This window comes from Gymnoscopelus braueri, assembly GCF_963280865.1.
Source record: "Gymnoscopelus braueri genome assembly, chromosome: 5".
NCBI classification, from domain to species: domain Eukaryota; kingdom Metazoa; phylum Chordata; class Actinopteri; order Myctophiformes; family Myctophidae; genus Gymnoscopelus; species Gymnoscopelus braueri.
Window position 1 is genome coordinate 19675779 of NC_137606.1, and position 24172 is coordinate 19699950.

Below are 24172 nucleotides of genomic sequence, written 5' to 3' on the forward strand. Positions count from 1 at the left end.
TATACACATCTAGATATAGAAAAGATGGATGTAGGTAGATTTGAGAATATTGAGCATGAGCCCTGTCCTATTCATCATAATATAAATTCACACTTCCCAAATATGGATAAAATGTAAACGTAGTTGTACTTACAAGAGTAAAAACTTCTTAAAAGTGCATAAAATGAGTAAAAATACTTAAATTGTTAAAATCTGTAAAAAATACTTAATAGTAGAAATACTTGAAAGTTGTTTAAATTAGTAAAAAATATTTGCTATAAATTGAGCAAGAAATATTTAAAAGTAAATACATAAATTAAAAATATGTTTTATGTATTCTGTTGCTGCTCCAGATGCGGTGTACTATTGCTGTATTTGAGTAAAAGTACTTAGAAATAATCAAAGGGAGTTAAAACACTTCAAATGTATAAGACATTTTGTTTCTAGTTTCTTTATTTAATTTTAATAAATGTGTATAACATTTTCACGTATGACCAAAATACAGACGCGCAGGTTGAACGTGGTTAATTTATCTGGGGGAAAACCGTAGCCCCTGGCATCAGAGCAAATGAAACCTGAGCTCGCAGATTCATCAGGTTCCCAGGATACGGTCACAACAACATTACACTAACAGCTCCACCCATTCCACTGTGGACTGACTCCACCTGCCCCCACTGTGACACGCACGACGCGTCACGCGTGTGACACGGCACCACAAACATGGCGGAAACCCTGACAATATAATATCAACGATTATGATCGGTTTGTTCGTCTAATGGATCTCAGAGTCAGCGGTGAACTGCACGGACACACAAGGAATGGCCAAACGGGAGCGTGAAGGACAGATTATTACTCTGTGGTTGTTGTTCCCGTCATGGCTCTTCTAGACGTCACATGACAACAGATTCTATAAGATCAACATCGCACCACTGTTTGTTTTCTACAGACAAGACAGTCATCAGCCGGAGGTATGATGATAATTACTGACCGGGATGTCCTGGTCTCTGGGTGTCCCGAGACCCGATACATATCTGTAAAACACTGCAATGTTCAGCACTATTGCATTAATACTTGTTTCAGCGCTTGCATGCATTGCATGGACGACGTATGGTGTATCATGTTTGTTCTGTTCTGCTGCTGTACTATTAAAGGAGCTCAAATAATTGCACATTATCCTGATGAAAAGCGCCCATGGTGCGCGTGCATGAGTGTGTATGACCCAGATCACTGTTTCCCAAACGGTGGGTCGGGACCCATCTTTGGGTCGCGGACACATTTTTATGGGTCACGAGTAAATGAATATCCCATACTTTTTTTTTTGTTTCCTGTATATTTCGTTTTTTATAATTATTATTTCACAACATTTAAAAAAAGAAAAACTAAACAAAAAAAATGTTTTCATTAATTAGAAACATTCAATGTTTTTTTTTTAAATGTCATACATGAAAAAAATAAAATCGAGAGGGAGGTGGCATACATGCAGACATTGATATAGGTCACCATAGTGACCACTGATAGGCTAACCCCAACAGGGCAAGTGAGGTCACAACAGTCAACTCAACTGGCTTTGCGCAAAGAAATTCCACAAATTAGAAAACAAATGTTTAAAGAAGTAGTGAAAATAGCCGATCTACTACAAGCTCCTAACGCGTCACATTCCGACACGTTAGGGGCTTGTAGATCTGCTATTTTCACTAGTTTGGGTTTCGAGCTAAAAAGTTCAGTTTCACTGGACTGGTGACATCATCACAGGAGATCACATCATGAGGGTAGCTGGCGTTTATTTGTCCCTCTGTCTGGAGTCCCTTGATGCTTGTGTCGCCCATCAGAGATAAAGAGTGTTGTAAAAGGCTTGTGAAACAGTGATCTCTGCCCCCTTGCACCAAAGGTTGTCATTGTCATTCACTATGCGGGAATATAGTGTGTACATGTAACCTGTATAATATGCATTTTTAGACCATCCAATGATTTTCGCTGCAATTCAGATTTTTGTAAGATATACTGTAACAACAGAAAGCAGATTACCATATCCATATACTATGGTAGGATCGTTTTAAGTATCCCAGTTCACTGACAAAGAGGCATGTGTTGTTTTTTTTATGGCATTTGAGATCAACAAATCATTAGGTTCAGTCCTCCTTGTTGGTCTGTCCAAATATAAATCCAAATCCCTTTCCTTCTGAACAATCACAATGACAACAGGGAACAAAGGAGTCTACGCAGCTCTTTACAGCTCTTTACAAGCCTCAGTCATCAGCAGGCTAGACTAGTAGAGACTGTAACTCACTCCTTGCTGGTCAGCAACCTCCTCCCATTCGGCGGTCACTCCATTGCTCACATCTATTTCTGGTTATGACCTGGGCAATGCCCCCCCCCCCCCCCCATATATTTTATATAAAGTGGTAATTTGTGGAAATACAGAACTTTCATACATGCTGAACTTGTTCTGTGGCCTAATTTAGCCTGGCACTTTTCAAGAGAAAGTGTATTTCTCAGAGACAAATTTGCCCTCGCCCCATATTTTTCCATTAGGAAAAGTGGCTAACCACAGTAGATGTGAGGATATTTAACTCTCTTTTTTGTGGGTTTATTTTCACATATATATTCCTTTGTCAACCATGACTTTGTGGTTTAATAAAACGTGATATAACACCTGACCATATATAGGTGAAAAATGAATAGTTATTTTCCTCTCACAGCACCAAAGTCCAACCAACACTAACACTAAAACTGTCATGAATAAGTCTGCTCCCATCTGTAACCAATCCACTCAGTGAGCATGGTTCTGTGTACCTGTCTACTCATGATTCACTCAGTGAGCATGGTTCTGTGTACCTGTCTACTCATGATTCAATCCACTCAGTGAGCATGGTTCTGTGTACCTGTCTACTCATGATTCACTCAGTGAGCATGGTTCTGTGTACCTGTCTACTCATGATTCGGAGATTTCTAACAACAGGTTCATGTGGATGTAAATATGTTGAAGGGCATTTCAACTTCCTATGAGTAGTGGGAGTTACTGGGGTGGGATTTGAGGAACTCGAGCACGTACACCTTGTAGTTGTTATTTTATAGGCACATACTATTTTAGGAATATAATGTTTTACTAATTTGTCCTGACTTGTAGGATTGATTCTATGCAAGAGGTCTCACATGTCCCCGCCCACATTGTCCAATGATGACCGCCTCACTGTACATTATTACTTACGAAGAAAATCAATAATGTGATGTGAAATACAGGCAGAGCAGTGGTCTGTTACTGAGAGCAAAGGTCTGATATAAGGAAATAACATATTACAGAATGTCTGGCTTGATTGGCCAATCGGAATCAAGCATTCAGCAAAGCTGTCTAATTAACAAACTAAACTGTCATTAGCCCAGTTGTTTGGCAACATCAGTCTCTTGTAGCTACTGCATTTAATAAAACTGCAATTATTACAATTTAATATTTAGCTAGCTCTTTACTAGCTTGGGTTGGTTTTGCTGATTGTATTGTAGCAAGAAGTTGCATTGATTAAAAACAAATCAGTTAAAATTACACAATTATCCTAAAATATCAGCTTCAGACTCTGTACTAAATATTCAATGACTTGGATCGATATTGAGATGAACATCCTTACTGCCATCCTGAGATGATGTACCGCCTGAGGCAAAATTGTACCCCCTGCAGCGCTCTCTCCTGCAATGGCAGCCATGACGGCTGCATGCGATAGAGTACTGAAAGGTTGAAAGTTCACGAGTGATCACTCAATTGTTGGAAACAAACTTTCTTTCTGTTTTTCTTTCAGGTAATCTTAAGTCTCTCTGTGAGGCCTTTCCTTCATCCACATTCTAATTTTCTCTGCCGACGATGTCGTTGCATCCAGCAAGCCCCTCTACTTCACTGGCTCATCCCGGGCCTCTGGACTCTCTGTCCGTCTCGTCCCTGCTCTCTAAGGATTTCGACGATGACGGCGGCAGCGGAGGAGAAGGCCCCGGCGAGGAGGAGGAGGATGATCTTGGAGACCTGGAGGTGAACCCGTATGACGGCCTGCCCTTTTCGTCACGTTACTACGCCTTGTTGGAAGAGAGGCAGCGGTTGCCCGTGTCGAAGCTCAAGCGTAGCCTGCTGGAGCACCTGGAGGACCACAGCATGGTGCTGCTCAGTGCACCCAGCGGCGCCGGCAAGAGCACCCAGGTAAGGCAGGATGTTCGTAAGATGAATAACACGCTGGCCGTTTACACTCAGGTTGAGCTAATGTCTCCCTCCTCTTCCTCCAGGTGCCCCAGTGGTGTGTAGAGTATGCTTTGTCCCACGAGTTCTCTCAGGGGCTGGTGTGCTGCTCGCAGCCGTACTCTGTAGCGGCCGGGAGCCTGGCGCTGCGTGTGGCTGACGAGATGGACTTGAGCCTGGGTTTGGAGGTGGGCTACAGGCTTCCACATGACGACAGCTGTACACCAGACACTCTGCTCAGGTTAGGAAGGATAGTCAATACTTTGACGTACTGTAGAGCGGTGTTAAAGGAACAATCCAACCATGTAAAGCATTGAGCCATTATTTGACAGTGATAGCGGAGAGAGTGGGGGAATTAATAACATGAAGCAGAGAGGGATCTCGCTGATCAGGGTATTTTGTGCGTATATATGGTATGTGCCCTAACCACATGGCTATTGGGTCGCCCCCTATTGAGCATTACTGCATGATTTGGCTCCAAATAATATTGCGGCATCTGGCCCAGATGTATGTCTTACCCATGTTTTCTTTTCTTTTCTCAGGGAATGGTCTTACCTCAAATTCTGCATTTCTAAAACCAGGGACTCAAGTTTATTTTCACATGTGTTTTGAAAATAATTTACAGATACTCACAGATACATAAATCGGGTGAAATATCTAAACACCTTCCTCTGCCTCAGCTGAGACTGTGATTGGTTGAGGCACAACAGGCTTCCTTTTCAGCCTGAAACTTCAATTAAATGAGCAAAAAAAAAACATTTAAGGTCATTCAGTTGTAAGATTCAGTTTTCAGTCAAGTGTTTTCATCAGGTCATCTATCATCAGGACAGAAAATCAAGGAATATACCTACATTACTAATAGTTTGTAGTAGATATGTTGTCTTTGTGGCTGCACAAAAGTGAATTGGTTTGCTTGTGGTTTGACATCCAGGAGGAGAGAGAAACTGGTTTACAAAGAGTTAAAAAAAGTAATATGTGAACCAATCAGAGATGCCAGCTCATGCCATGAACGAATCGACAATGAGTTTTAGCTATATATATTCATATAATCTTTTTTCTTGTTTTCTCTTTATTTCTCCTCTTTGATTCGCACTCAGGTTTGTCAAAGACTCTCTTCTGTTGGAGGAGATGATGTCAGATCCACTACTGCGGCAGTACGGCGTGCTCGTGCTGGATGAACTCCAGGAGCGCACCGTACCCACCGATGTCCTCCTCGGCCTGCTCTGTGACGTCTGCAGTCAGAGGCCCCACGACCTCCGAGTGGTCCTGCTCAGCCACCCGACACTGGTCCCCCGCCTTACCACGTTCCTGGGGCCAGCCGTCCCTGTCCTCACACTGGACACGTTAAGCACCGAGTTGCTTGCCAGGGACCAGGGAGGGGAGGTGGACACTGGGGCCACAGAAAGGACGGTAGGGGGGTCACGTGAGGTGGAGATAGTTTACCGCGAGCCCCCACAGGGGAGAGAACCCTTGGTTGCAGCCTGTCACACTGTGCTGGATCTGCACCGCAGGGGCGAGGCAGGAGACGTGATGGTGTTCCTGGCAAGCAGACAGGTAAAGCAACGACACTTGCTGAGATAGGTCACCCAGCACACTAAATATCATTGCACCATTATGTCTTTATTTTCTTTATTAGTTATGTCACTTTGAGATATGTTAACCGCTTATAATTTTTTTTTGTCAACAGGCAAAAAAATAAATAGAAAAACAAAATAAAAAATTCTAAAGATTTTGAGAATTCTTTTCAAAATAGCCGATTTCCATGCTCACAACGTGTTGTGCTGGGATACATTGTGAGCTTGTAGATTGACTATTTTTGAGAAATTACTCCCTGGAGTAAAGCTTTATTTATGAAGTAAATGTATTAGGGTATTAGTGCATAGTGGTGGGGGAAAAAATAATTTCAGTGAACGAGCGATTTCGTTCACGTTCACGGCAATGATTCGTTCAAATGATTTGTTCACGTTCTCGTCCAGTAGCGCTATTTTCTAGTTAAAAACACTATCGCGGGAGCGTTATTATGTCGCGCACAGCCCGCCCTCCCGTCCTGTGTAGGGGGGAGGGGATGGGGGGCATGAACGATAGCGTGAACGTAACAGTTTCAGGAAGTGAACGAGTTCGTTCACGTTCACGGCAATGAACTAGTTCTTTTGAACGAATCAATCATGAACGCCCCATCACTATAGTGCAATAATAAACGCAAATTTCAACGTGATCAGATTATTAGACATCAGTTCCCATGCTGACGTGGTTGATTTACTGTAACTGGTTGATTCATTTTTTTATTTATTGATTGTTTTCTTCATCTGGAGCTTGATCTATGCGGAAATAGAAAATCATGGCATTTGAAAACTGGGTTAGTGTAACCACCTGGATATGAATCCTATTCTCCCATATGGGAAACTAATACAGAGTAGAACCAGTTGAATAAACAACGATTCCTCTTCATCTGATCCCCTTTACACCAGCAAATAGAAGAATGCGGTTTACTGCTAGAGAAGGAGTCTATAGCACTAAGTCCTCAGCTGGGTCCATTGAAGGTCGTGCCCCTCCATGCCAGCCTGGGCGCTGCAACCCAGCGTGTCTATGAGCAGGAGCCTGACGCCGGCCTCCTCGGGGGGTCGGACAGTTCTGAAGACCCAGCAGGATCCGTTAGACGGAGGGTTATTCTCTCAGACACCCTGGCTGAGGCGTCTTTCTCTCTGACTGGTATCCGCTACGTCATAGACACAGGCCTTCAGCTCAGAACGGTGACTTCATGTTTATCAATGACTAAAGTCAATTATATTGCAATGTAATACAAATTATTCACATGATTACAGCGAGCCCAAAAATGAGCATTTCCAGGATACAATCAAAAATGATTTGTTATCTGTGACCAATGACTGACTTTCTATTTATTTATTTGAATAGGTTTACAATCCACAAATAAGAGCAAATTCTCAGGTCCTGCAGCCTATCAGCAAGCACCAGGCAGACATCCGCACACAGAGGGTCAACAGTCCTCTGCCAGGTACGTCAGAAATTCAGAATTCATGGTTTTCATGGCAGTCACATTGGAATAGAGCACCGAAGTCTGACGTAATTTACACATCCTACCTGGGTCGCGGTTCCCCACCCCCCCCCCCCCCGTTCTGAATTCCCATAGACGCGTTTAATATTGCGTCAAATAAGAACTGTGTTCCAAAAATAAACAAATGACCCCGGCGGTTTTACTCTTATGGATATGAACCATCAACTGACGGTGAGAAAACGCTAATGTTACTTGTTTCAAATATGAGTGACTGACTATCATAAACGATACAGAGCCTCCTCCCTGACAATATCGCCGAGACAGTTAGTTTATTTTTGGACCACAATTCTTATATGAGACGATTCTAAGATGACCCAATGTTATTCTCCATAGAGAAATGACTTTACGAACCAGGGGATGGACGAGTGACGCCAGGACTTCTGTACTCTATACGGTCATAATTAGAATCACCTTTTGTGACCTATTGTCACATGTGGGTGAAATTAGTTTTTGTGCAAGCTCCATCGTTTTGATTGTTTCCAGAAAGAGAAAAAAAGAAAGAAGAGGGGGGGTGGGGGGCAAGGAAAGGAAAAAAATCACACCCAGTGTGAAGTGAGCGGTGCTATTTATGAGTTATTAATTTCATCATGCATCTCGGTAGCCAATCACAGCACGTCCTGCGAAGTGACGTGCTTACATTTTTTACATTATTATTAATTTCATCATGCGTCTCGCTAGCCAATCACAGCGCGTCTGCGAAGTTTGAAGTTAATTTCATCGTGTGTCTCGCTAGCCAATCACAGCACGTCCTGCAAAGCTTAGCCTATGGGCGTGTTTTCCACAGCATGGCATCACAGCGAAAGACACATTTTCACAACGGAAAGAAAAACTTATAGGAGCGGTTGCACCGCTCAAAAATAGGAATAAAAATAGAGACAACAATACCACCACCAACCGGCTTTGTCGGGCGTCTATGCGAAGTTGCGAACACAATTTGGCCCGTGTTGGGGGAGGGAAGCCGGGCGGGGCTATACCTATCGGTACATTGCATGTACTCCTATGGGCTGGGGCGGCATCTGTCAGTGGAGGTAGTGTTGGGCGGGAGGAGCAGGACGAAGGCTCTCCCGGTGGGGGCTCCTCCTCACTGGCAGGTGAGTCAGTAGGATACAACAGCAGTGACAACACAGGAATGTGTTTGGGGAGGAATCTACGGAGCCCCTAAAGGGCCATAGAGCAGATTTTTTTTTATCTTGAGCGCACGAGATCCTAACTTGTTCCCACATCATAATAAAGTGTGCGCTCGAGATCCTAACTTGTTCCCACATCATAATAAAGTGTGGGAACAAGATCCTTATGTCATGCCCTCAAGATCCTTATGTCGTGCCCTCAAGATCCTTATGTCGTGCCCTCAAGATCCTTATCCTTATCTCACCTTTATGCACGGTGGATTTACTTGGATTATGCTATATAATAGCCTGTGCGACAGTGTGCGTCCATCCTATTCTTTATTATGGTGAACGAATTGATGCTATTATTATAATACTAATAATTATTATTATCGTTTTGTCCTTGTTGGTGTACAGTTGGTTCTGGTTGCAATGGATACAGTCGGGCCGGGCGCGCAACGGCGCAGAATGGCAACATCAGGCTCTCTCTCTCTCTCTCTCTCTCTCTCTCTCTCTCTCTCTCTCTCTCTCTCTCTGCTAATTCTCAACGAAAATCTGTGATTCTAATTTTCCTATGATCACCAGAAGTGAGAGTGTCAATTCCTTGATCAAATATGGTTTTATTCAAAGGAAATCAAAGGCTACAGCTTATGGAGCCAACATCGGTATAGTGTCCAAGCGTCTCAGATAGAGTTTTAACCGCAACATGATTCCATTGCTCAGGAAATACGGATCACAATAAATAATATAACATTCCCTATAATCAGTAACATGTAGGTGATACCTATGTCTATCAAATATGGTTTTATTGAAAGGCAATCAAAGGCTAGATCAAGCTTAGAAAGCAAACATCGGGTAATATCCGACGCTACGGCGGTTCCTCTGTGCGGCTGCTGAGTGAGACTATAGGACACTCATTTATGACATTGTGTCACTCAACTCTTTAAGCAACAACGTTTATTTTCATACAATAGGCCTATAGATTACATTTCAATATTAAAAGTAAATAGAAAAACAACACTTCTGGGTCCAATTAGTCTAGTTTTGTAATAGAGAGGAATGGTCACATATTCCCACCTATAAACATGTTTTTGCCCAATGCTGACAGCTGGTCAGCAGGTGGTTTCATGAATAGACAATATTTTGGACCAATTAGAAATATATATGTCACAGTACGTTTGGAGAACCAGTACGATTGAAGACAGAGCGCTCGTTTTTAGGCACGGGGCTCCTTCGGGGCGAGGCGGGGCTTTTCGAGACAGGGTTTATTAGCGAGGCTCGCGAGGAGGAGGAGGAGGACGGCGCTGCGAGGCGGGGGGTTATTACGCGAGGCTCGCGAGGAAGAGGAGCCTCCTCCTCGCGTTTTAAACCGTCCCGTCCTCTCCTTCTCTCCTTCTCCTCCTCCGAGGAGGAGGAGAAGGAGAGCGCGGAGAGGCGGGGCTTTGATGCGCCGACGGAGACCTGTCTTTTGTTGTTCCCCCCCACATAGCAACCAGGAAGCTACGCTAGGGGAACCATAATATCTATGAGGGGAACGCTGAACACGCGTTCACACGCACGGCGCGCCGACTTAGTGGAGCTTGAGGCCGAGGAAGCGCGCCCTCGCGCCTCCAGGCGCGAGTGCCCGCGGTGACCGGCCGACGCTCCACTAGTCGACTCAGCGCCGTTTGATTTGTAAACCGATAGAGACAGAATAGTTCTTTTCATGGATCACTGTGTGTGTGTGTGTGTGTGTGTGTGTGTGTGTGTGTGTGTGTGTGTGTGTGTGTGTGTGTGTGTGTGTGTGTGTGTGTGTGTGTGTGTGTGTGTGTGTGTGTGTGTGTGTGTGTGTGTGTGTGTGTGTGTGTGTGTGTCAGGGAGAAAGTAAAACAAAAGCCAGAACACAATAAAAGTATCTAAACAGTCCTGCTTTCAATAAACCAAAAAAAGCATGTGCGCGTGTGTGTGCGCGTGTGTGTTTGTGTGTGTGTGACTGTGTGTGTGTGTGTGTGTGTGTGTGGCCATATATGTTTGTGCACAAGCCTGGCTTGTGGCTCCCTCTAGTGCTGGGTGGGTGGTAAAAACGAGCGCGCATTCTTCAATCGTACTGGTTCTCCAATCATACTGTAACATATATATATTTGCAAAAGCAGTGTTGGGTAACTAGTAAAGGTATTAAATTGCCGAGTAAATTAAAACCGAGCCGCGATCCGCGCAGCAAAGTGAGCTGCGAGCCGCGCACCAAAGCGACCCGCGAGCGCACACCAAACCGCGAGCAGCAAAGTGAGCCGTGAGCCGCGCACCAAACCGACCCGCGAGCCGAAACACCGACGCGCGACACGTCGTTTTCAGATCGTTATTTTCGGTGCGACACAAGCATAAATCATTTGAAGGGAATCCCACTTTTTAAGAAGAAAACACCAGAGCAATAAATACTGCCGCAAAAATCTACTTTTCTTAAACAAATATCTCTGCTCCGTTTACATTCTCTTCCACAAAGTGTTGTTGTTCTTTAGTTCCTATCTATCTCTGCTCCTATGAAGTGTACATTATCTTTTTCATATTATTATTATGAACTTTATATTGTAGTTTGTACCCTGTATTCTGAGTTTGTGACTACAACAAGTAGCAAAATAGAATGTACATTAGGACAGTGGTTCTCAACCTGTGGGTCAGGACCCCCAGGGGGCTCCCCACATGATTTGGGGGGGGGGGGGGTCCCCCCAGATGACAGTGAAGTCACAATTTAAGGACTTATAAGATATTTTTAATACCTCAAGAATGAAAAGAAAAAAGACTATTATTGCATCCAAACTAATCAACAAACTATACTATAAATACGGTCAAAATTGTGAAATAATATAAGAAAGAGGCGATCTACAAGCAAGGCGTTGTGAGCTTGTAGATAAAAAAAAAAAAAAACGACCTTGTAGATCTGCTATTTTGACTATGTATCTGTGGAACTGAGTTAAACTAAATTAAATGCCTCAACTCCTAATTCCAAGCGCTTCTCAGGGTGGGGGGTCCCCAGTTCAAATATGATTATTTGGGGGGGTCGCTGCCTGAAAAGATTGAGATCCACTGCATTAGGATATAATGTACACAGTCATACACACATAGAAGATATGGAGATTGGAGATCAAAGAAAACGATAGAAGGGGGGGGGGGGGAGACGTGTAATTGGGGACCCATAAAATGTTTCTGGGACCCATTTGAATGACCACCTGTGGGTCCCGGGACCCATTACATTGAAAACCTAGCAACATCACTGATCAGGGCTGAAAGTGACATAATTGAGACCAGTATAACTTTATACAAATATTGGTAATTTGCCAACACATTATTTTGTGAAATAAATGGGTTATATAACACTCTTGCACTCTTAAATGGTAATAATCAATGTTCTGCTTTGGAAAGCTGATGAATATGTGCTCTCTATAGGCAAAAGCATCTAAGGCTAAACGTAGCTCCAAACTAGTTGAATGCGCTCAGTTATGTGTGTGTGGATGCATGTATTATTATTATTATTATTATTATTATTACTATTATTATTATTATTATTATTATTATTATTATTATTAGATACTGTATGTGTGTTGGGTGGGAATCACATCCTGCCAAAAATTTGTCCACACCGCTGGCCTGTAGCATGTGTCAAATAAATAGATGTAGTTGAATGCATATTCCCTACACTTCTAATAGCCTACATGACTTTATGCTAATGGTAATAGAAGAAATATGTATTCACTCACATGTATTTATTTGACACATGCCACAGGCCTATACATCAAACTATAGAGGTGCTACAGGATGATTTTATTTTAATATAGTACAAGAATAACTATCTGTGAAATATAACCCATTTATTTCACAAAATAATGTGTTGGCAAATTACCAATATTTGTATAAAGTTATACTGGTCTCAATTATGTCACTTTCAGCCCTGGTCTTGAAGTAGGGGTCACATGAATCACATTAGATTCACAGATTAGAGATTTTATGTATTTTCCCCACAAGTTATTTTCATTCAAATAAAATGTGATTGAACTTGCACTAATAATGACTTTAGTTGATATTTCACTATTTAAAATATAATATGTCTTCATTATTAATAAGTATAGCTTGCAGATTGGCTATTTTCACAATTTTAAATTGTTTTAAAATAATAATAAAAAAAGAACATACAAGGTTTCCATCCGACAGCGACAATATATAGCCTATATATGGTTCTGTATCAGTATATGAGTCAGTTTTAGCAGATTTCATTCTAATTGGCTAATATGACTGCCTATGAATTTCATGGCCTGGGTAGGTAAACCTGGCCTGGCGGAGATATGCCCTGTTGCGCACAGCAGAACAACAGATGAAAGCAGTGAACTTAAACGAGGACTGGCCTGCAGCAAAAGCCTCTCAAACTATGTCAAACTGTCACTTTCTAGTTGCTGAAATAAACTTTCCATTTAGATCATTGATGACAAACGAACAGAACATGATGTTGTTTGCAAAATGATTATTTCTTGTCCATTTGTTTGTGAGGTGAGATCACAGCTTCTCTCTACTTTTGTGTGATATTGATAGCATACAACTTTGAATTTGTTTGCAGTTAATTCCTATTGCTTACTGGATATTAAGAATTTGGGGATTTCGCTGTATTTTGTCAAATGTATCGCTGTTGATCAAGACAAAATAAGCGTCGGGTTTTTGCGATTAGATGTGCAGTGCACACTGCGCTGCCAGCCACTGACAACCAATTTAATACCTTTACTAGTTACCCAACACTGCTTTTGCAAATATATATATATTTCTAATTGGTCCAAAATATTGTCTATTCATGAAACCACCTGCTGACCAGCTGTCAGCATTGGGCAAAAACATGTTTATAGGTGGGAATATGTGACCATTCCTCTCTATTACAAAACTAGACTAATTGGACCCAGAAGTGTTGTTTTTCTATTTACTTTTAATATTGAAATGTAATCTATTAGCCTATTGTATGAAAATAAACTTTGTTGCTAAGAGTTGAGTGACACAATGTCATAAATGAGTGTCCTATAGTCTCACTCAGCAGCCGCACCGAGGAACCGCCGTAGCGTCGGATATTACCCGATGTTTGCTTTCTAAGCTTGATCTAGCCTTTGATTGCCTTTCAATAAAACCATATTTGATAGACATAGGTATCACCTACATGTTACTGATTATAGGGAATGTTATATTATTGTGATCCGTTGTTTATTTCCTGAGCAATGGAATCATGTTGCGGTTAAAACTCTTTCTGAGACGCTTGGACACTATACCGATGTTGGCTCCATAAGCTGTAGCCTTTGATTTCCTTTGAATAAAACCATATTTGATCAAGGAATTGACACTCTCACTTCTGGTGATCATAGGACAATTAGAATCACAGATTTTCGTTGAGAATTAGCAGAGAGAGAGAGAGAGAGCGAGCCTGATGTTGCCATTCTGCGCCGTTGCGCGCCCGGCCCGACTGTATCCATTGCAACCAGAACCAACTGTACACCAACAAGGACAAAACGATAATAATAATTATTAGTATTATAATAATAGCATCAATTCGTTCACCATAATAAAGAATAGGATGGACGCACACTGTCGCACAGGCTATTATATCGCATAATCCAAGTAAATCCACCGTGCGTAAAGGTGAGTATAAGGATTTTGAGGGAACATCTTAGGATCTCGAGCGCTCAAGTTAATAAGACGTTAGAACGAGATAAGGATCTTGAGGGCACGACATAAGGATCTTGAGGGCACGACATAAGGATCTTGTTCCCACACTTTATTATGATGTGGGAACAAGTTAGGATCTCGAGCGCACACTTTATTATGATGTGGGAACAAGTTAGGATCTCGTGCGCTCAAGATAAAAAAAAATCTGCTCTATGGCCCTTTAGGGGCTCCGTAGGAATCAATTGGCATCACGACTAAATTAGGGAGAAAAAGGGGGTTAAAAAATGATTGGCTACTCTGAATTGAAATTAAAATCAAATGGTTCAGCTTAGTGTCGACAATCTCTGTTGCAAAACGAGGGAGTAAAGTCTCAACCTTGACATCAGAGGGAACTCAGGACAGTCTAAGTCTAAGATGAAAGTTGAAATGCAGATGTGTGGTGCTGCAGAAGGAGCTAGCCAGATATACAAGTGAAAGCGGTCTGCAGCCACCTCTGATGTCTGCAATGCGAGGCGTTAAGCCTGAATTAGATAGATATTTACTGACTTTAATGTGCACTGTTTAATAATATCCTTATCCTAATGTCCACTGTTCAGTTGTGTTATCTACGAAAATATTAACATCAGCTCACAGGGTTCATTTAACTCTGAGATTGTAGAAATGGTTCAATTAGCACACTGGATTTTGTTGTCTAATACCACTCTCCTTCTTCAGGACTGTGTTTACGTCTGTACCCCAAGTCACTGTACGAGGAGGGAATGAAGGAAGCTCGCTGTCCAGGTGTGGCAGAGGAAAACCTCAGCCACCTAGTGCTGCTGCTCAAGAGACTGGACATCGCAGACATGGGACAGTGCAAGTTCCTGGACAGACCAGGTGCCTTACAATGCTACTATCTCTTCAAATAAGAAGCTGAGCACTCCCTTTAGCAGTGGTTTGTCATATTGAGTACACCACTGTTTCTCAACGCTGGGTCCGGGGACCACCAGGAGTCCACATTGGACCCTTATGAGTCTGTAACTCTGAGAATGAACAAATGGAACCAAATGAACCTTTACAGGTCCATTTGCTTCCAGTTGTTCACTCTCAGAGTCAAATAAACACTGAGGATTTTCCAGCGTAGATTGAGGTCCCAGAGATGAGAATCGTTTCAAATGGGGGTCCGTTGCCTAATGCATATCAAACTGTGGGTCCTTGAAATGAAAAAGGTTGAGAGTCCCTGGAGTGCACTGACATTGACTCATGGTATGCTTGACATTAATGAGTGGATTAAAATGAAAATAATGCTTAAAGTTGTACAATGCAGAATCACAAATAACGATTTTTTGCAATCTCTGCTGGTCACTACCGTCACTGCATACAATTTCCGTAGTCCTCGATTACCCAGAATTCCATTCGTTTTCACCGGAAGCCGGAAGTTTTTCAAAAAGCGATCTTTTAATTGTTTTATACTATCTACAGATCGTTTCTCTTAGCCAGTGGAGCATTAGTTACCATGAGCTGTGCTTTCTTTTTCTGTTCTTTTTCGATCTTCCAATCCTACATTCTCTTAAAATCAGCGTGAGGTTCCTTTTTGTTATTAGCGCGGTAGTTCCTGGCCAAACAGGAAACCGTTGCGGTAGCATGACGTCGGCCAGGACGTCGGCCATGACGTCATGACGTTGGCCAGGAACGTCATTTTCCCGGGAAAGTCCCCCCCGTCCACGTTCAATAGAAAATATATAAATAAAAGGCTTCCGGGGGTGAAATTCATGGAGTGGGTGTTGTGAAACTTTTGCCACTCACAAAAGATATACAATTTAACTTTAGTTTTGTTGAAAACGTTACCTAGTATGCCTTTAAATATCAAGTTAGGTTCAGTCCTCTATTATTTCACAGGGCAGACTTGCCAAAGTGTTAAATAATGTTGTATGTCCAGACCCCGAGGCTCTAATGCAGGCTCTGGAGGACCTCGATTACCTGGCAGCTTTGGATGACGATGGGAATCTGTCAGAGGTGGGGATCATCATGTCGGAACTTCCGTTAGAGCCCCCCCTGGCCAAGGCCCTTATTGCTGCCTGCGAGTACGATTGTGTGGATGAACTGCTGACCATCGCTGCCATGCTAACAGGTAACAAAATAAAAATCAGATAATTATGCTGTGTCACACTAGAGGGAGTGCTGTTGTTAATGTTTGCTAGCTAGCAGTGAATAATTCTAGCTCGGTACTCAACGAATGCCTCTTGTCCAATCAAATGACTCGGATCAGCGATATGGACTCATCAACCACATTAACTCTGTGTCCTCTGTGTCCCACCAGCTCCACCTTGCTTCGCCAAGCCAGCTCCAAACAAACAGGAGGTCGCAGCCAATCTTCGACGCCCTCTGCTGCACACAGAGGGCGACCACCTGACTCTCATTAACATTTACAAAGCCTTCACAGAGCGTATGTCTGAGCACAAGAAAGGACACGGACTGGGGTGATCCACTGAGAAGTTTCGCTACAAGCGTACAAAACCATTGATCACCTATGGCGTTTCTTTTTGATGCTTCTCGGTGTGATCGCTGCCATAGCACCCTTCCACGGACACAGTGTTAAGTGCAGTACATACTCAGAGGAAAAGTTCTCCCTTTCCGAACAAAAGTCCGGTCTTCGGAAGGAGTATGTATTGTGCTTTGTGTAGTGGACTGGGATTGCTTTAAATTCAGGTCAAATTCAGTATTAAAAAGCAATGCCAATCTTCATGTTAACACCATAGTTAAAATTACAGTATATTACTCTAGTGTTTGAAAATATGTAGTCTAGAAAAATCGAAAAACTTGTTTAAGTAAATCTGTTGGGCAATTTTATGTACATCTGAAAGAGCAGGGTTTTGGTGTACCATAGATTTTCTTTTTTTAATATAAAAAAAAAAATCCTAGATTATTCATTTACATATTGTGTTAATACGATGTCATTTTTGCATTTAAAAAAGTCACATTAAGCCTAATATACCGAACATCAAGTGACTGTTCCACTGGAATGAATGAGAAATACCACACTCACTCCTGAATGACTTTAAAGACCTTTAAAGTGTTCATGTTCATTATTAAATATTTCTGCATACTATATATAATACTATACTTTATTTAACTATGATGGACATAATACGTCTGTGTGATATTGACATTACAGATAATCAGGATGAGACATGGTGTGCGACAAACTTCCTCAATCCTGCTGCCTTACGATTGGCTGTGGCAATCAGGGCGGAGCTGCTAGAGGTGATGCAGCGAATCGAGTTGCCTGTATCACCCCCTGCATTCGGTTGCCAGGACAACTGCACTAACATCAAGCGGGCTCTCATCTCCGGGTTCTTCCTGAAAGTAAACAGACTATTTTATTCACATGGAATTCATCCTTCATGTTGTTTCTTTTAAGGGCCATTCCATTCTGTTCTTTCACATTAATTAAGGGTTGGAAGGTTACTTTTGAAAAATAATAGTAAAAATAAAGGCAACATGATTAAATTTTAATTACTATTTGAATACTTTCTAAATGGATGATTTAAATCAGGTTAGTATTTATTATATACTATCAAGAAATATCCTGGTACAAGACATTAATTATGACAATCACAGGACAACTCAATGTTTAGTGATTCAAGGTTCTTCAATTTAACATCATTGAAGGTTATGTTTTTGATATTTCAAAATAAAATATCAAAACAAACTTTCATCTGTTGCCGCTGCCCGCCTTGAAGTCTTTGCTGTCTGAGATTGTGTAACTCCATCACATACTTGCTAATCCTGCTTGACTTCAAATGATTTTCCCATTGTTTTCTTTACGGTCCTGTTGGAACTGAAATTCTCTTTTGTCTTCAGGTGGCCCATGATGTGGACGGCTCAGGGAACTATGTTTTATTAACTCACCGTCATGTGGCTCAGCTCCACCCAGCGTCTTCCTACCTGTGTCGCCAGCCCTGCCCCAGCCCCCCTGCCTGGGCCCTGTACCACGACTTCACCATCTCTCATGACAACTGTATCCGCACCGTCTCAGAAGTCCACCCGCACATGTGAGTTTCCTCTTGAGCATTTTGTTAGGGCGACACTTTTGAAATGGTGTCGTTGCAAATAAATATTGTCCTAGTCTTTAGCCTTTGCCCTGATTTTTTTTATGATTGTGACAACTTGTCAATAGATTTTTTATATCTTTGCCATTTTAAGTAACTTTATACAAGACAAAGGCCCGAGTTCATGAATTGAATTCGTTTTTTTTCTTCTGTTTTTTCCCCCTCAGAATTCTGAGGTGTTTTTTTCCCTTCACAATCATAATTCTTAGGTTTTTTTTCTTTCTTACAACTGAAAAAAAATAAATCTAAGATATAAAGTCACAATTGTGAGAAAAAAGAAAGAAAGAAAAGAAACCTTTTTATATTTCAGTGGTGGAAATGGGCTTCCATTGTAATGACACTGCATGCATAAACAAGCGTTTACTCTTTCTCTCCTTGCTGTAGGCTTGTAGAGCTGGCTCCTCAGTACTACCTGGGGAACCTGCCTTCCAGCGAAGGCAAGGCTTTGCTAATGGAGCTGAGACACAGTATGGACCAGGAAGAGGACTCAGAGAGAGATGAATACCACTCCCACAGAACTGCAGACCATGAACGGCCTGGAGAAACGCACAACCATAGCAGTGATAGCACTGATATCTGTGTCCTCCAGTGAGGAGATTCCCTGTGATGACTGACACTCTCTTTATGTTTTCAATATTTTAATTAAAAACACGCCATGGGGGGGGGGGCGTGCAAATCCTGGATTCACCCTCATCGCTTGTTCCTTTAGATATGACTGATTATGTAATTTTGACTTTGCCTTGATTGTGACTTTGACCTTTGGACTTTTTGACCCAATAGGTAATCATCTCATTGGGTCATAGCCTACTGATCATTCCCACCAAGTTCCATGCCTGTCCGCTCTCAAGTTATTTTGTTCACAGGCACACCGATAGCAATATCCTGCCATGCATGCATGCACGTTCTACATCTTCATCTCTTGCTTTATTGTGTTTATCAGTTGATCCTCTTAATAGTCAAATGTTTGTCTGGGCAATCTCAAGTTTTAATGGTTTTGATGTGATTGCAAAGGGAATCTCACAGGGAGTATAAAAACCAAGCTGGAAAACAATAATATATTGGGAATATATCTAATTTATACGCTTTTTCATCAGAATATTTCAAAGTTCAGCAAACAATGATGACGTGTCACTTCAATGAACCCAGACACTCTTTTTGCATGAGCTTAGATCTATGCAGATGTCCAATCACAGAGCGGGTCAAGTGATGGACAAGTGATTCTCAGGGCTCACTGTGGTCTTTGATCAACATCCCAGCACTGTTCACTGTTCTACTTTGATACCTTTTTGAATAAAATGTGGGTATTATATTAAGACCTTGATTCTGCCCTTTCATTCAATTGAGGTATGAATGGTCAAAGATCCATGCACAATCAATCATGTTCATCATAATTTATTATATATATATATCTATGTAAGCATCAAGTCTAATTATTTAAAGGTAGAGAAACGGATAAGGGACAATACCTGATATTTTACATACTAGTCCATATCTGCTGTCGGGCAGAAACCAGCTAACTCCAAAATGTAAATTTTTCAGGAAATGACAAAAACGAAACAAAAAGTGGAGTAAGGGCGCGCTCTCACCAAAAGTTGGCTGGCCGCTGTTAAACGCAGGTTGTGCGCGGCCACAGTTTTTTGCAGCCAGCGGATTCTAAAAAAAACGCTGTGACGCACCTGTCACTCACATTCAAGACCGTCCCCGTAGCCCGCACCGCCTTCTGCCTTGAGCACCATGGTGCTTCCTGAGTCTTGGGACGGTCCGCCTTCGATTCACCCGATTGGACAGAGGGAGAAAATCAGCTCCTGCCTCCAGCAGTTTTATGCTTCCAATGGACAAGTCGCGTGGAGCAGATAAACGCAAGGTCTGCGCGACAAGCGGAAAAATCCGCTCTTGCGTGAATCCACGCATTTACATTGACAATGCATTGGCAGATTCTGCCCCAGAGGTAAAATAAAAGTGCGGTGAGAGCGCGCCCTTAGGAGGTTTTGTTCATCATTGATAAGAACAGCTGAATGGGTCTCCAAGCTCACAATGAGGTTGGAAGTCAAAAGGGTGTGGAGCCTGGAGTCAGCGAAACCAGCTAACTCCACCCCCCTTTGGTGGACTTAGCTGGTTTAGCATAAAGTTGGAGGATCCAATGGAGTTAGCTGGTTTTGTCAGAAGCGCTTTTTAATACTTTTCATTGGTTCAATATTTTTTTAACCAACACAGAGACGTAAAGGGTGTTCAATAGCACTGATTTATGGGGGGGGGATGTTAGTTAGTTTCTGCCCTCTGACAGCAACGATATCTAAACAATGTCAGTTTATTTTTCCATAAAGAAACTGACAATAAATATATTGAAATGACTGAAGTTTTTAAAAGGTAGCAGAATAGTAGGCCTATTGCACAGTGATGACATCACAAGTGCAGGAAGCTTCTAGACATTTGACACTCTAAGTACTGTCAATACAGTTTCAGATGTACACTGTATTGACAATACTTTGAGTACAATATTGGCCTATAAATGAACATTGTAAAATGTCTAACATGTAAAACTAGGTATATTTGCAATGCTACTGTATAAGCCTCTCCTGTAAAAGGTTAAAGTATATGTGTTTTGATGATATGAGTATCCTTGTATTTGTTTATTGGGAGTTTGGGTGAGTTAACCAGGGTGGATTTGGGATTATTGAATGTTGGGGGCAGGGCAGATTAAGGTGTTGAAACACCTTTTTCGAACATTTATCAAATATATTTATTGTTTATGAGAAATTATAACCTAAGATAAGTACAGGTTTTGTTTTACTACATTATTTGAATATTATGTATTGCCCTGCCTTTAAGTAAGTAGACCCAAGTAGCTCTGTAATTGCATCATGACTATGGCTTATTAAAGTATTAAGATAAAATCTTTGATATTAGGCACGCATGAGGTCCACTGCTTCTGCTTTAGAAATAAAGCTAGCACCCACTAGTAGGGCCTATGGCTGACTATGCCACTCTTTAGTTTAATGTGATGATATCTACCATCTACTGTTACCCTTAGCAGTTGTCCAATGAATTACAACAACAGACGTGTGGAAAAAGTACAGAAGGCTTTAATATTACAGCGTGGGAACAGCAAGTGATAATAAGATTTTAACAGCATAGGCCAGTGGTTCTCAAACGTTTTCATGTCAAGGACCCCCAAAGGACCTCCCCCCTATAAAATGAGTTGGATTGGGGGTAAGTCCCTGCGACATACTAGCGTCATGTCCAGGGACTCAGGTACTTGTAGATCAAGCTGCCTCACGCTACAGAAACAGGAGATATAGGCCAGTGGTTCTCAAACGTTTTCATGTCAAGGACCCCCAAAATGATATGCATTTGGCCGCGGACCCCCATCTCAAATATCTTGTTCCAGGGACCCCCCGGAAGTAAAGATTTGAGTTACGAATGTTCGCTCAAAGATATATATATTCAAAGGTTTGCACAAATTTTCAAGATTTTTCAAAAATAGCAGATCTACAAGCTCATAGCGCGGCACTCAGATATACCGCGCTATGAGCTTGTATATCTGCTATTTTTGAATAGCCAAAGTATAAAAGGTTAAAATTATAGTGACGCTATATTAACACCTTTTGCTGGGGACCCCCTGGTACCCCCCCCCAAGGACCCCTGGGGGTCCCCGGACCCCACTTTGAGAACCAATGATATAGGCTCCTGCCCTATGGGCCACATGGCTCGGCAAGGCTTACTACCCCCAAATGTAATTAATATGGATTTGGCCCCCATCTGAAAAGATTTTGTGCCAGGGACCCCATACAAGACTAATGTTATTAAAATGTTCAATTTTTCAAAGATTTTTTTAGAATAGCCAATGCATATAGGGAACCCCATCAAGGACCCCGGGGGGTCCCCAGTCCCCACTTTGAGAACCACTGACATAGGCAAGGATAAAACAACAAACATTGGAACCCCACAGAGTGGTTCTCCATTTCTTTTGGCTACAGTAGCCTTCCTCCATTCTCTGATTTCTGAATCCAAGTAGGCCTATACAGTAAATACCTTTACAACAACATTTTGCATTAAAACATTTAAATATAGCTTTCTATTCTATAACAGTTGTGCTAGTCAAGTTTTTTAATTACATTTGGTTGAACACATTACAGATCAGCAGATTCACACAGTTTTGTTTTGTGTGTGTGTGTGTGTGTGTGTGTGTGTGTGTGTGTGTGTGTGTGTGTGTGTGTGTGTGTGTGTGTGTGTGTGTGTGTGTGTGTGTGTGTGTGTGTGCGTGCGTGCGTGCGTGCGTGCGTGCGTGCCTGTGGTTATTTTTTAAATCTGCCAACAATCACCATCCCGATGGATAGATGGATAGATAGATACAGTAGTAGATAGATAGATAAATAAATGTTCCTGTATTTCATATAGCCCAGGGTTTCTCAAAGGACCCCCACATGTAGTATTAGCCCACCATCTGAAAACATTTTGTGCCAGAGACCTCTATACAAGATTTGTGTTGTTAAAATGTCTTTGAACAATTCCAAACAATTTTCAAATAGTCTACATGTATAAATGCTCAAAGTGTTAAAAACTGATGCATGAACACATTTGGCTGGGGACCCCTTTGACCCCCCTCAAGGTGTAAAGTAACTAAGTACATTTACTCAAGACAATACTGTTATGAGTTAAATTGTGAGTTACTTTTACTTTACTGGAATATTTCCAATGTTCTGTACTTTTACTTCTACTCCACTACATCTCAGAGGCAAACATTAAAATTTTACCACTACAATTATTTGAAAACTTTAGTTACTTTTTTTTTGGCTTATTATTACAAAGCATGATATCCTAACCACTTCAAGTTCAGCCCTATTTAAACTTTGGCAATTTGAAAATAGAAGATCTGCAAGCTCACAACTCGTTGCGTCATGGCGAGCTTGTAGATCTGCTATTTTTTTTTTTTTTAGACATAATGATAACATGTGAAACGGGACATTCTGCATAATGAGGACTTTCTACTTTAAAGTAATACTAGGTAACGTTTTCAACAAAACTAAAGTTAAATTGTATATCTTTTGCGAGTGGCAAAAGTTTCACAACACCCACTCCGTGAATTTCACCCCCGGAAGCCTTTTATTTATATATTTTCTATTGAACGTGTACGGGGGGGACTTTCCCGGGAAAATGACGTTCCTGGCCAACGTCATGACGTCGTGGCCGACGTCCTCAGGAACTACCGCAACGGTTTCCTGTTTGGCCAGGAACTACCGCGCTATTAACAAAAAGGAACCTCACGCTGATTTTAAGATAATGTAGGATTGGAAGATCGAAAAAGAACAGAAAAAGAAAGCACAGCTCATGGTAACTAATGCTCCACTGGCTAAGAGAAACGATCCGTAGATAGTATAAAACAATTAAAAGATCGCTTTTTGAAACGCTTCCGGCTTCCGGTGAAAACGAATGGAATTCTGGGTAATCGAGGATTACGGAAATTCTATGCAGTGACGGTAGTGACCAGCAGAGGTTGCTAAAAATCGTTAGTTGTGATTTTGCATTGTACAACTTTAAGGTAGGCTACTTTAAGTACATTTTGATACCAATACTTTTGTACTTTTACTCAAGTCAAGTAAATTTTGAATTCCAGACTTTTACTTGCAACAGAGTATTTCTACATTGCAAAAAAAAATGTATACCTTTTCCACCACTGCCTTTTTCAGCATATTCACAGCTGAGCTTCAGGAACGCCCATTCTTTAGAAACGCCTGGGACATGTGTTGATCAGTGTTGCCATGTCCGTTTATTATAAGTGACTTTGGGCTTGTTCTTCTGTAAATTGCTTGTTTAATATTGGTAGTTGCTGTTTGCGTTTTGTAGTGTAGTTGTTTATTTGGGCTTGTTGTCTCATGTTGTTTAAACCAGTGGTTCTCAAACACTTTCATGTCAAGGACCCTCAAATTAATATATATCTGTAGACCCTCCTCACACCCAACCTTCTGAAAATATTTTGTGCCAGAAGATCCCCATACAACATTTTGTGGATTTGAAAATATTCCTACATTTTATTTTTTTACCAAGA

The 24172-nt window shown here is 41.6% G+C and overlaps 1 protein-coding gene across 1 annotated transcript; it reads left to right on the forward strand.

Annotated features, from left to right (window-relative positions):
- The first annotated feature begins 698 nt into the window (after positions 1–698).
- On the forward strand, positions 699–20762 carry dqx1 (DEAQ box RNA-dependent ATPase 1). Its single transcript, XM_080427886.1, has 12 exons — positions 699–947; positions 3768–4156; positions 4240–4433; positions 5290–5746; positions 6661–6942; positions 7106–7205; positions 14753–14911; positions 15954–16145; positions 16335–16460; positions 17190–17380; positions 17879–18069; positions 18511–20762. Exons 2-12 carry the CDS (start codon positions 3830–3832, stop codon positions 18716–18718), a joined length of 2427 nt encoding a protein of 808 aa, XP_080284012.1. The 5' UTR covers positions 699–947; positions 3768–3829; the 3' UTR covers positions 18719–20762.
- Positions 20763–24172: the final 3410 nt, after the last annotated feature.